Source organism: Camelus bactrianus, chromosome 24, assembly GCF_048773025.1.
Source record: "Camelus bactrianus isolate YW-2024 breed Bactrian camel chromosome 24, ASM4877302v1, whole genome shotgun sequence".
Lineage (NCBI taxonomy): Eukaryota > Metazoa > Chordata > Mammalia > Artiodactyla > Camelidae > Camelus > Camelus bactrianus.
Genome location: NC_133562.1, coordinates 11,834,269 through 11,847,902, shown reverse-complemented (window position 1 = coordinate 11,847,902; position 13,634 = coordinate 11,834,269). Strand labels below are relative to the sequence as shown.

Here is a 13,634-nt window from a genome sequence, read left to right as displayed (position 1 = left end):
ACTATAAATCAGTAAGGAAAAGAATGATAAAAATTGATTTTAAATTTCTGCATAGTAAAACAACCACACCACCAGCAAAAGGCGGGAGGTAGGGAGGAAAGAAGGGAGGAAGGGAAGGAGAGGGAAGAAAGAAAAAAGTCACGGACAGGAAGATTTTTGTAATGCTCCTAACTGATGAAGAATTACCATCTAAAATGCATGAAGAACTACAGAGCAATAAGAAAAATGAGAAAGGGGAATAAACAGGAAACTCATAGAAGAGGAACTAGAATAGCAAAAAAAGGAAAGCAAAACCCCAAGTTATAACAAATTTTCCATCGCTACACAACTTCTGCACCTCACCCATCTTCTCCAGCTTCCTGGGCAGCTGTGGGTTGAGAAAAGGCTGGGAAGTAGGCACTGAGGCACTCGGGGCAGAGTACTCTGTGGTGAGGCTTGCATGGGAATGACAGCAGTGGGGTAACGGCTGGAGGGGTTTCAGAGGAACAAGTCACTGGGTGAAGAGGTTCAGAAGAAGACCCAGCCTGGGCTGGGCACGGTGATGTAGCCGCGTTTCACAGCAGCCCGCAAGAGATGGAGGCAAGAGTGAGAGCTCTTGGTCGTCAGAAATAGAGGCAAAGAGATGAGGATGGAGCCAGATGACAGTAAACTTTGTGAGGGGCGGTAGTAAATTGAGGGAGTTTGTCCCTGTTGGTCTGTTTGCTCAGAGAGTGCGAAAGAGGAGTGTGGTGCAGCTGCTATGGAGGGAGGCAGAAGGCAAGGACTGCTGAGGTCCTGCTGAGCTTGTGGGGAGGGATGGGGGTCCCCCTGACTCTGGGGGTTTTCTCCCACCAAAACTGCATAATTAGATCCAAACCTTTCTCAAACTCCATACCTCCCTCCTTTAAAATTGTAGGCTTCTGGCAAACTGGACAACTCAAAATTTCCTCTTAAATAAATTGCCTCCCTCCTGGAATCTATCACTATACTAAGTCCCCAAATGCTTCTTTTTGTTGCCAGGGTCATTTGAAAGAATGACTTTTAAGGTGTTGTGAAAGAGATAATGGAGTGAAATAATTATTTCTATATTTTTGTAATTATTAGGGATTAATCCATAGGATATGCAGGGAAAAGTAAATGCAATAGTATTTATTAACAAAATCACGTAGACCCTTTCAGTATTTTAATAGTCCATATTTCTCCATTTGTAGCTTAGAACTAATGATTTACAAATACAACTGGAAAATTAATTACCTGCATTTTGTTATTGAGCCCCAAATTCAGTTCAGTGCATCCCATTGTTGAGTACCTGTTAGGTTCAAGGTAGACGGTATGTATGAGCGAGGAGAGGCAGGATTGTACAAAATACAGGAAGCCTTTGACCATGGAAATGTTGTATAATGCTTGTACATAAAATAGCATTATTCCAAGTAATTTCAGCCTCCAGTAGTCTGCACTTTTTCCGCAGGCATGGTGGTAGATGTTTGGGCTCCAAATAGGTGTGTTTTCCCATCACACCTGACCTTCAGGTTTGCTTAAAGCAAGACTGCTGCTCCTCGTGCCTCACCTTTGTTTAATGAGAGCCATTTCCTGATGCCAATGTTGGATTAATGGACTGAGATGGGAGAAAATCAAACGTACCTCTCCGTTTTACACCAGATTGCCTTTCTGCCTTGTGGCTTTCATCGCTCTGCTCTGCCCACATCTGCCATAATAACCATTATGGGTTTTCTACTGACTTCTTACCCAGGAGGATGTGTCAGCAGAGAGCTGCATCTCCCGAAGAAAGGAAGGGCAAATTCTTAATCTTCTTCCAGCGTCGTAGGTAATAATTTTCCCCTGCGAACCCCCAGGGAGGACTTCCATTGGCTCTCACAGCCACCGTTCCCACAGGCCTTTGGCTCTGTTCTGATTTATGGATTTTCTTCTCTCCTCTTTCTTCCCAGATAAGTTTTAATTATGTAGACAGATTGTAAGAGTCTCTTTTTTTCTTGTAAACAACTATTTCTTTGTTCCTAGTAGATTTGGTTTAACTGGTTTCCTCATATCTGAATCTTCCTGTGGGTCCAAGAATTATGTCTGTTCCTCGTTTAACTGAAGCATCGAGAAAAGAGAAAGCTGGCTTCTATTCCTAGTTTCCTTGAGGGATTTGATCTTGGAACACCTCAAGCTGCAAATCTCCCTCGGGAGCTGTTCGTGGTTGCTTATGTTTAGAAAGCCCATAATATTTCAGTTTCGAATCGATATAAAAGCAAAGTATAACCCACCAAGTGAGCAGTATGTTAATATCCTCAGTTCTTTGACTTAGTTAAAAACTTCCTCTCCTGCCGAAATCCCCTAAAGCACTTGTGAAAACGTTAACCATTGCCCCTTCCTCAAGGGACTCAGAGGTGGATTCGAGGAAGCCCCTCAGGTAATGCTGACAGTCACTGCTCTTACTCTGGCCCCTTCCATGGAATAATTAAAATATGAAGGAAAAAATGTATTTATAATATGTCTTTTTGTGGTTGTTCTGCATGTAAACACTTTGACGTGTTGGGTGGATCTCTTCTTTTTCTAATCAGGAGATGGTTCTACCACATCCACGTCTAATTCTGATCTCAGAGGTTACCCCTGAAGCCCAGCAGCTGTGTGAAAGTTGGTTTTGCCAAGAATAGCTAATATTATCCTTTAACCAGCCTCGCCATCTCCCACAGCACTTTCTAACTTTTACCTGGCGCCTCACCAGACACCTCTTTTCAAAGGCTAAATCAATATTCTTTCAGAAGTTTTTGAGGCAGTTTTGGAGAAAAAGGAGAGAGAATTTTTAGACACAGCAGTGTGTGTGTGATGTCCTCACGCTGAGAAACCATTTATTCAGCGCATCCCAAGAGGGGGTGTGGCCGAGGAACAGAGCCAAAGTCTTTGGCGGGCCTCAGACACAAAGCCATGACCTTGGCCTCATTAGCTGTCTGCTAACTAGGTGAGCTCACCATGCAAGCTACCGCGTATCTGCACAGCAGTTCACGGGGAGCAAGGCTTCTTAACTTGGGTTTCAGTAAGGGTACATACAGACTGACATTTTACACAAGGTTTTGTGTGTGTTTATATTTGTCTGAGAAGAAGGTTTGTATCTTAATTAAATTCTCAGAAGTGGATGGAGCTTAAAAAAAATATATATATATATATATAAAGTTAAGATTCCACTAAATGAGGTCATTCTAAAACAATGTCATTCAGTATTTCTTTAAATAAAGTAATCTTTTATCACTGAAGTCAATTTCTGTAATCTAACGTAGATTTCTCTACTCCCAGGTTATTTTGGAAGAGACCTTTGAACCTTGACCTTTTCATCTTTATCCTCCTATGCCTTTGAGGGATTTCGAGGGTACTCTTTAAGTTGGAGAAACCTATTACTTTTACAAGAGAGGGAAATGAGAGATTGAACCCTATGTTTTTTAATTTTATATATTTCTAAAACATGAAGTGGTTTTTTCCCCCCTTTTTTCCATGAACATGCTTTTCAAAATTCCATCTTCAGCAGTCTATTCTGAGAGTCTTTTTTGCCCTCACAACCATTTTAAGGTAACCTGAACTCGACTTTACAATATAGGAGAGCTGAAGTCTGGGCTTGCTTCACCCAATTAAATGTTAGGCTGTTACTTATTAACTGCAGGATAGCACATTCCTTAGATAAGATAAAGGTAACAACAGAAAATTGCCTTTCCAGGGACATCAGCCACAGTCCCTTCTGTCTGCAGAGTGTTAAAGTTCATGTAAATCCTCAGTTTTGTTGACATACTGCGTATTTATACCATATTTGGGAAGAAATGTCATCAGCAAGGTACAGTATGGATTTTTTTTAAAATTCTAGGTTACTGCATGGAACGGTGCCTCAGAGAAAAAGCAAGGGCTGAAGGGCTGCGGAAAACCAAATCCTGCGGTCTTCAGAAATGAGGAGAGATGCAGCCTTCTGAAGTGGTCATGACCCCCAGACAAGTCTTCCTGTCAGTGCTCATGTTTGGGGTCGCAGGGCTGCTCCTCTTCGTGTACCTGCAAGTCTGGTTTGAAGAACAGCGCACAGGTAACACCACAACTTCTTTTTTTTTCCTTTTTCCAATTTTTAATCATAATGGTCATTTTCAGTTAAATAAGCTGTGATGTCTGTGGATACCTGGAAAATCACCATACTTCCAGCAAAGTAAAACACGAGACATAAACGAAAACCCCCAGCTCCCCAAACAAAGGATGGGTGTACATTTCTGGTGAGCGTTTGCTTGGTCCCTTGGGGCCACACTTGGAATTTTTGTCATCTTGGGGGAGGGGCCCTCTAGCCCTCTTGGGCAGTAAGGACTGTTTGTGGAGACTTCGTCTCCGCAGACGTGGAGCGTTTATCCTGCCCTTGATGTGTTCACTAAGCACTGGGCATAGGCCTGAAAGGAGGTGAATATACAGCAAACTCTCTCTTTCAATTCCTTTTTAATTTTTGTGTTGCTGCTCCAGTTGGTGTAGCAATTCCTTACTACCTTTAACATACAGAGTTGGCAAACCTTTTCAGTAAAAATTAAAAATCATTTCAGGCTTTGCAGGCTGTATCGTCTCTATCAGAACTGTTCAGCTCTGCCAGTGGATCAAAAAAGCAGCCAAAGATTATTTGTAAACAAATGGATCAGGACGTGTTCCAATAAAACGTTATTTACAACAACAGGTGGTTGGCCGGTTTGGTCCAGGAGCAGTAGTTTGAAGCTGCCTACTATGCCTATCCTGTACTTTCATCATTCAGTTTGTAATTGCTGTACATTGGAGGCACTCAATTACTGTTAAAGTGGATTATACTTATAACGGTTAAAGGAAATGTTTTAGAACATCGTAGAAGTATATACACGTAGGTGTTGTCAAATCCGTTTGTTTTCCATTAGTAGAAATAGCCTAAGCTTGTGACTATTAAGAAAAACAAAGTAAAAACAGAACAATTTCTTACTTGTTTCCAATTGTGGCCCATTTTAAAATTATTCTAGATATAAAGCCCTGAAGGGTCTATTCTGAAAGGTAATTCCACACTAAGTCACAAATATGATCATTTTAAAATTTGTTTCCATCTTTAAGTCCCTTTCCTTGGTTTAGCCTTACAAACACTTTGGATTTATTTAATTTATATTGCAACTCCTGTGAAAAGACTGCGTATAATTATTTTCTAGAGAATATGTAATGTATTGTCAAAACTTATATGGAAACTATAATATTTTCTAAGTTTTCTATATTATCACTGCAGTGTTTTATCATAACAACTTATATTTAATGAAACCATCTGTGATAAAATATATAGGCTAACTCCTCCTGCAATATAATTCCTAGCATAGATCTTGTCACGTAGAAGCCTGCAGTAGGTGTTGATTGAATGAGTGAGTTAAAAATTCACTGCAGACTGTAGACCCCATGGCAGCAAAGGAGGAAGAATCAAAGACATCTCATATTGGGAGGTTTGCTAATATGATTGCCTCATAGTAAATTTCTCAAGAAAAGTATCACAAGGGGGCTGCAATATGTAAAAGAAATTATATTCATATATGTAGACAAATGAAGAAATGTTATGGTCCGTAGGAAGACACATGATATTTGAAGAAACAGTCAAGTCGTGTCATAACCTTCCATATATAATGCAGTTTACAAAATATGTCCGCAACCTCAATCGCTACCATTTATTGAAAGTTTAATAAGTGCCAAATGTTTACGTGTATTTTCTCTTATCCTAACGATGTCTTCCTGGGTGTGATAGTCTGGGTGTGTAGACGAGGACAGTGAGCTGCAGGTGGATCAGAACGTTATCCAAGGCCCACATGTGGTGCAGAGGCAAGACCTTTAGGGTTCAAACCCAGGTGGTGTCTCTCTGAAGTCCAGACCTGTACATTGCTTCTGTGATGGAGAAACGGTGAATATTGCCCCTAGAGCACAGATGAAGCAACTGAGACTTCAAACGGAAACTTTAAGTGACTGGCCCAAAGATACAAAGCTTAGAGTTTTCAAAGTGTGACCCACGCTTAGGTTTTCCTATGCCTCGTGAGCCCTAAAAGAGCCTCCTAACCAAGAAGTGGATATGATAAACATATAATAAATGCCGTAGCGTCAGTACAGAGGTTTTTAAATCGCTGACGTGGTAAACCTCAGCTGGATTCACAAGTTTATGGATGTATAATCTCTTCTGCACGTTGGATTCTTAATCCAGTTCATACGTTTTCCAAGTTGGGTAATTATTTTCCCCACTTACGTTGGGCTGGTGAAACATTTACAATCTCTCCCCTTAATTTTTATTTGTGATTTGCTAGAAGTACTTTCTCTGATTCTCAATATGTCCTAAATGGAGTATATAGTATTTTCCACTATCTCCTCATGACCGTGAGAATAAACGTTAGAACCAGGATTCCTTTAGATGACTGCTTTACTGAAGGAAAGTTTCATTCTTCTTCATAAGGCTTCCATCTGGAACTTTGCCTTGTACTTGGCTTGTGCCCCAGTGGTAGTTCTGCAGTTTTCCAGGCAGACAGGAACCTGTGTATTTCAGGTGTGTTTCAGATAATGTCAGGAGCTTAGGGCATTTTTAAAGGCAGCCTCTTTTTAAACCAGAAAATATCCGAATGTGTGTTTTGATGTTAAGTTAAAAATTGGGGGGAAAAATATGAGTTTTGGACACTTAAGAACTATCACTCACAGAACGTTGGAAGAAGTTTTGGTTCCAGAGATCCCTTGAAAATACAGAAGGTTTTAAAACTTGAATGGTTTGATCTCACGTACATTTCACTGGTATAGGAGAACTCTGGGGTTCTTTTCATGCCTTTTTTTTTCTTTTGAGGCTTTTAAAAACCTACTAAGGGAGGGACTGTTTTCTGTGCCTTCTTAGTTTTCCTGGGCTGCTTTTTATTAAAATAAAATGCTCCAGAATTACCAAAAAAAAAAAAACTTAAATAGGCTGTGATATGCTAGTAAAACATTATGAATAGGCAAGATTTTTTTGGAGGTGAAGAGGAAAAATATGTGACAGAGGAATGAAAATCTATCCAATTATACAACAGAGAGTTCCAGATGAACATCCGTCCTTCAATACTATCATCAGTTAAATTATAAATTTCTTTGTGCTGATTTTCAGTATGTGGATGTGTATTACTGTGAATTTTATTTTATACAGCTCTTCTTTCTAGTTTGTTAAAAGTACAAGTTTTACATTCAAAGGAATCTTGAAAATCTCAAATTTCCTTTTCAACCATATGACCCTGGGCAAATCACTTAGCCTCTCTAAGCCTCAGTTTCCTCATCTGTAAAATGGGGATAATGATGGTTTCCATATAGCATTACAGGAGACAGTGCCTGCAAAGCACTTAGCACAGTGTCTCACAAGCAGTATTGCACCATGAATGTGAACTCCTTTATGATTATTCTGGAAATGATGCAGAGCATCCTCAGACTCGCTTATCCTGAGTTACCCCAGTTACAACTCAGCCACAGTTCAGGAACTCAAATTTGTGCCTTGACCGATTAAGAGAGGAAAAAAAAAATCTCCCTTCTGGCCCTGGTGAAAATTGCTGGGAAATCTAACTGGCACAGAGCTGTTGTTGGAAGTGTTGGAAGGAGCATGGCAGATTGAGGGGCAGAGAGGAGGGTCACTGTGCAGGAGGATCTCGTGTCTGGACAGGCTGCCCAAGGTCAGGAATTTGTTCATTCAACAGTATTTTTTGAAGACTTAGTGATCGTCAGTGCCAAACAGTGTGGTGAATGCAGAGATCTAATAGAGAACCAGATATAACCCCTGTTCTCAAGGAGACTATATGCTCATGGATTGTAAGGGAGGAAGTCTTGGGTTCAGGCCAAGGCCTTGGTACGAAAGGACAGTCCATTGTGACGGGAAGGAGACAGGCCCTCCATTCTGAGGCAAAGTAATGAGTTGGGACCAGGAGAAGGAGCCCGATCAGTTGCCTGTGACGGGATTGCTGACCGGATAAAAGTATCAGAGGGAGGGGCATGGCGGTGGGGGCCGGGTCAACAGATGCAGGGGACCAGATCAGAGCGGAACAGACACATGTCTGGGAAAGACGCAGGAACGAGGCGGGCCAATTCAGGATAACTCACAAGCATGGGTCACTTTTTTCCCGCAGCTACTGTTGAAATTTGCGACTTGTTGCTCTTTCTCAGGGTAGTCTCTGGCTGCTAAACAGACCAAGGACCAAAAGGTGTGGGACGCAGTTGTTTTGTACGTGCAATAAGACAGGGTTAAGACCCTAGCATAACAGATTCAGAATCTCAGCTTTCGAAAGAATTTTAAGATCATCTTGTACACCACCTGTTTTTAAAAAATATAAATCTGATGACATCCACTCCCCTGTTCAAAACTTTTCAGGGCTATCTCATTCCCTTTACCAGAAACTTGTCCCTGGGGCCCACAGAGCTGTGGGTGTAGCCAGTTCCCGCCTCAGGAGCCCCACGTCTGTTCCCTCAGGGTGTCATCCCGCTTCCCCTCGCTTCCTCTGCCACCCCAAGTCCTTGGCTAGCTCAGCGCTCTCGCAGGTTCAGAAGCCGAGTGCTCTTCTCCCAGCTCTCACCTGCTAGGGCTTAGCTCAGATGTCACCTACTTTGATCACCCCACAACCCACCTGTCAGCCTACCCCAACACCTTATTTATTTTCATTGGAGAAATGATCATAATTAGCAATTACTTTGTTTAATTATCTGTTGACTTAATTATTAATTGTGTGCATCCATTGACTGTTCTGCGCTCTCCACGAGGACAGAGACCTTGTCCATCTCACTTCCTGGGTGTGCTCGCTCCGCAGCTTGGGGCATTTATTGGGTAGGTGCTCAATAGGATTGTCGTGCGGGTGGTAAATAATGCTTCAGCAGATTTCCCAACATCCGGCCGAATGACTGCATAGATTGTGTTTGAATATTTCTGGGACACAGGATCCACTACTTCCCAGGGCATCCACTCAACTCTATAGCCACCTCCTTAGAAAGCGCCATATGTTAAGCCAGAACCCACCTCCTTAACTTCTGCATCTTCATCGTCCTCATTGCATCCCCGGCCAGCACTGCATGAGGCTTGTCCTTCCTCCACGGCCTGATTGTGGTGAATGAAACCCCGGATCTTTTAAACCGTTTTAAAAATGACGATCCTGGTGACTCTCTGAACTGTAACACTTACTATATATTTATTTTAAAATATGGTATCTTCTATTACTGTATGAAACCTGTGTTAGAAATACGTATATCTAATAAAATCCCCTATCAAGTAGTAAAAAATTATTTACACATATTTTTAAATATACAAAATAGTGAAAAATCGAACACCCCACTGAATACCTAATGTTATTTCTTTTTTGTTGTTGTTGAGATTTTCCAGAATCAAGTTTAGTCTCAACCATTCCAAACAAAAACTGTTCCCTGGATTTATTTACATTGTAAAAATCTAACAACTTCTGAGCATTATTATTCAGGACCAATTTTTTTTTCATTTTTAAATTTTTAAAAAAGAAATCAATATATTTAAAATAAAAAACCAAAAACAGTTCACCCATTTCTCCCACCCTCTCCCTCCACCTCTGGCCACCACCAGTCTGTTCTCTGTACATATGAGCTTGACTGTTTTGAGGGGTTTGGGTTTGTTTAGAGTCCTTGTGGAATAGAAATCATGCAGTATTTGTCTTTCTCTGGCTGATTACGCTTTGCGTAATCCCTTGCTTTTTTCAAACTAAGTGTATTCTGTGGCATATGAAGTTTTGCCTTTAGACTGGTTTGGCCTAATTCTTTTCTCCTGAGTCTCTCTGATGAGAAGGTGTATCCTTTTCCGCCAAAATCAGGCTGTTCATCCTGATCATGTTGTTGCTGTATTGAAATTCTGTTTTCTCCCAGGGTGCTTGTGTATACCTGACTTGGAGCAAAGCCATTTATAGCATGGAAAGACTTTATCCTTACTGCCAATCATATAGTCAGGAAAATAAAATTGCTTTTTTTAAATAAGTCACTTGTTTGAGTTATTTTCTCTGGTTTTGATGAAGGTGACAACCATTTTTTCAATCAAATGACCACTAACCCTCTCTGGCCACTTTTGAACGCATCTTTCTTTTACATGACTTTTCCCCTCTCAGAGAGGCCTCTCTGTTAGCTATTCTCTCTTCCTGGGACATGTTTTCCTTTGCTGTTTCCATTGCTGGATTTTCCTTGTCCCTCACTGGTTTTGATTTATTTTACTTCGTGGACCACAAGATGCTGCCTTGCTCATAGCTGTGCTCTAACACCTAGCATGGCACTTGGCACGTAGTAGCTGCTCAGTAAACCTTTACTGAATTCATCAACCCATCTCAAAAGCTAAGCTAAAGAAGGCTGCTAATGAACGCAGGATTTTGCAGAAGTTGCAGTGTTTGGTTTGCAGGGCATTTGCTCCAGGGGTATCCTGAAATATGTTCCTTGAGGTTAGGGATGTTACCTGCAGAGGGTTATTTTTCCCTTTTGCTGTGTTTTGTGAACAAAGGCTGGATCACCGTTAGGCAGACACGTTGTTAGGAAAAGTCGAAAATTGAGGGAGGAGTTGCCTCAGATGACTTTTTAAGATCCCTTATAATGTTAAATTCGCTGTGGCTCTCATTTTGGGTCTGAAAGGGACATAAAAATAAAGACAGGCTCAGAAGCTCTCCAGTTTGGAGGTGGTGTTCTGCAGTGGAAAGTGCTGGGCTCTAGTTTCTAGCCTGTTTTGTGTCCTTGAACAAGTTGACTGATCTCTCCAGATTCTGGTGTCTTTTCTTCTCCAATCTCCATCCCTTCTTCCTTGCTCTCCTCAGGTGACCACTGTCCTGAATTTGACCTTTATCACCGCATTCCTGTGCACATCTCTAAATTTTTAGCACTTACGTGTATTCCTTTTTCATATTTTTAGCCTTACCTAAAAGGTGTCTATCCATATATAGCCTTTTGCAACTTGCTTTTTCATTTAACATGTGGTCTTCGAGTTTTATTTATATTGATATTTGTAGCTTGAATTCATTCACCTGAGTCCCATGTAATATTTCGTCATGTGAATATGCTGCTAATTCATTTGTCCATTCTTCAACTGACATGCATTAAAGGTGCTTCTGATTTTTTTGCTCACAATCCTGTTAAGAACGCTCCTGTATAGCATCTTTGTTCACATATTTGAGAGTTCCTGTAAAGCTGTCAAACTGCATGTTTTCCAAAATAACATCAACTTCAAGATTCTATGATTTCATATGGTATCTTCCTGTCTGCTCAGGCAAATCAAAATGAGGACTCCTTGGACCACTGCAAATGTTCAGTGAAAATCCTGGTAAAATGGATACAAAAATGTTTATTTGGACTCACAGATTTCCAAATCAAAATTAAGACTTCTTAGGGCACTGAAAATGTTTAATGAAAGATACAACTATAAGCCACAGAACCTGCGCTCACAGCACCTCTTGCTTCATTGGCACGCCACAGGAGTAGTTAGCAGCTCATTGCGAATCGATTAAAATAACTACCGGTCATTAGTGTGGACTTCGAGTATGAGGGTAGAGACCCCACTCGTTACGTAATTCATGGTGATGGGCAGATGAGCTCCTGGCGGGGACTATGGGTTCAGTATGCAATACCGCCTAGTCCAAACTCTCTGATTTTCCTAATAAAAATAAACTTCAAATATGGAAGCATCATCTCGTCCCAGCCTTCTCCTTTTGGAGAGAAGCAACGAAAAGGCTCAAATTCGCAATAGACAGGAAGTAACAAAATGGGGTTCCTGATAACTGCCTATTCTCCCTACAGTGCTCTTCGCCTTCCCTCCATGCTGGCTTCCCTTCCTCCTCCCTTCCCCTTGAGATACAGGAGGACTCAGGGCACTTTGCATTTTCAGTTTGTTTCCTAAAGTGGCTTGAACATAACCATTCCCAAACCCGGTCTAGAAGGCTAGCAGCCAGGTGCCTCACCAGGAGCAAGGATGTAGCTTCTGTTCTCCAGGGGAAAAATCTGCACGAAGAAGAGCTTCGCCTTGTAACTACCCCAGACTACAAAAGAAGGTTCAACAGTACAGAACCAGTGTCTCTGGGCACATCACTTTCAAGAGTAAATCAAGCAACTAAAAGATTTGATGGGAAATTTGATGGTATCTAGGTCATCCCATATTAAAGAGGAATAAAACCTGAAAAGAAAACATGGATTGTTTTTAAAGAAAAGGGGGCTCTTAGTTTTCATTAAGTGTACTCTCTGCTGTGTTTCCCGAGTCACAGATTGCCAAGAGTTCCATTGGGTTTCGTATATGGGATTGAAAGTCAATGTTTTGGTGCTAATCCAGCAGACAGCATTCATCCCTAGGCTCCCCTTCCTCCTCTGCAGCCTTTATCCCCATCTCTCATGGCGTGGCTCAGTCCAGGTTGCAAACATTTGCTTTCATGCCTGTCTCCCCAACTGGCAGCCCGCAGAGTGTCAGGACCCTCACTCCTGGAACCCAGGAGACCCCAGTGAAGGGCTCGATGGGGAGAAATGGGAGAGAGATTCCGGAGACAGAGCAGCTGCCCATTTCTGCCGGACTCGCAGCCCCTCAGCCAGCCTCTAGCACGGCCACAGCCTTCACCGCGCGTTTGCGTGCTCTGCAGCTCTGCGTGTTCCACAGGGCCTTTTCTGAAGGATTGAACAACTTTGTCTAACTTTGGTTAAACCAAAGTTATTATGGTATAACCCAGGTGTATTATGTATAACCCAGAAATCATGTAATTGATGAGTATCCTATTAAAATTATTAATAATGAGAAATTCCAAAGTTGGAATAGGTGTAGGCACTGGCCAGTCTCCCCTACTTTCCTAGGCTCAAGGTGTTGGGGAAAAAAACTGTCCTCTTCTAGGGGGTCGTTCAATCCATTTGGAATATTCTTGCAGGGATGTTTTGTTCGGGTCATGAATCCTCATAAACTAACTGTTATACAAAATAGTCCGTTTCATGGTGTCATCCCTCAAGATCAGCCTGGCTGGCTTTTTATATCTGGCAGCTGTAGACTGTGATGGGAAATGATGGGAGACACATTGGTAGCAGGAGACATTGCCAGGCTCTGAATGTGACCTGGCAGTCCCGGGTTCCCGAGAGCTTTTTCTCTCTCGTTTTCCAGAGAGGCAGTTTGCAGGTGTGTGACCTTCTCCCCCGCGCTCTGGGCATGTCCACTCCCCCATGTCTCCCTGCAGCCCACCTCCCCTCCTACTTCACAGGAAAGGAAGCTCTCAGAGCCTCCTCCTAACGACACACAGGCTGATCTGTGTCCACCCCGTCGCTGGCCCTTCTCCCAGCTTCTCCATCTTCCTTCTCCTCCTTCATCTTCCTCCCCCTCCTCCTCCCACTCATATTCTGTCTCTGAAGTGGTCTGCCTCCTTGGTGATCTTGCCCATCTTCTCTTTCTTCTCTCTTCCTGTCTTTTCGTTTCTGTCACTTCTTGTATCTGTATCTATACATGCTTCAACCCACCCCAAATACCCAATGCTTTCCACCACAGTTTTCCTCTCCCCCCAGTATACCCCTTCCCCTGCTCCTTTAACTTCATAAAAGAACTTTGTGTAATCACTCTCTCTGCTCTATTATGCTCGCTCACCCTGCCCTTACCTCCTGCGGTCCCTCCCCATCCACCGCGGGCCCCGTTCCCCCAGTATCCTGCCTGCCCTCAA

At 42.2% G+C, this 13,634-nt stretch overlaps 1 protein-coding gene across 5 annotated transcripts in view; it reads left to right on the top strand.

The window, feature by feature from the left end:
• Window positions 1-13,634, top strand: part of CHST9 (carbohydrate sulfotransferase 9) — a 191,861-nt gene that overhangs the window by 22,727 nt on the left and 155,500 nt on the right. For 3 of the 5 annotated variants that reach the window (XM_045505911.2, XM_074352192.1, XM_074352191.1), the window contains exon 2: window positions 3,833-4,042. In XM_045505911.2, coding sequence (XP_045361867.1) covers window positions 3,922-4,042 — 121 coding nt within the window. In that variant the 5' untranslated portion in view covers window positions 3,833-3,921. Of the gene's footprint in view, window positions 1-3,649; window positions 3,735-3,832; window positions 4,043-13,634 lie in introns of those variants that run through there. The other 2 variants (XM_045505910.2, XM_045505915.2) reach the window with 2 other exon arrangements.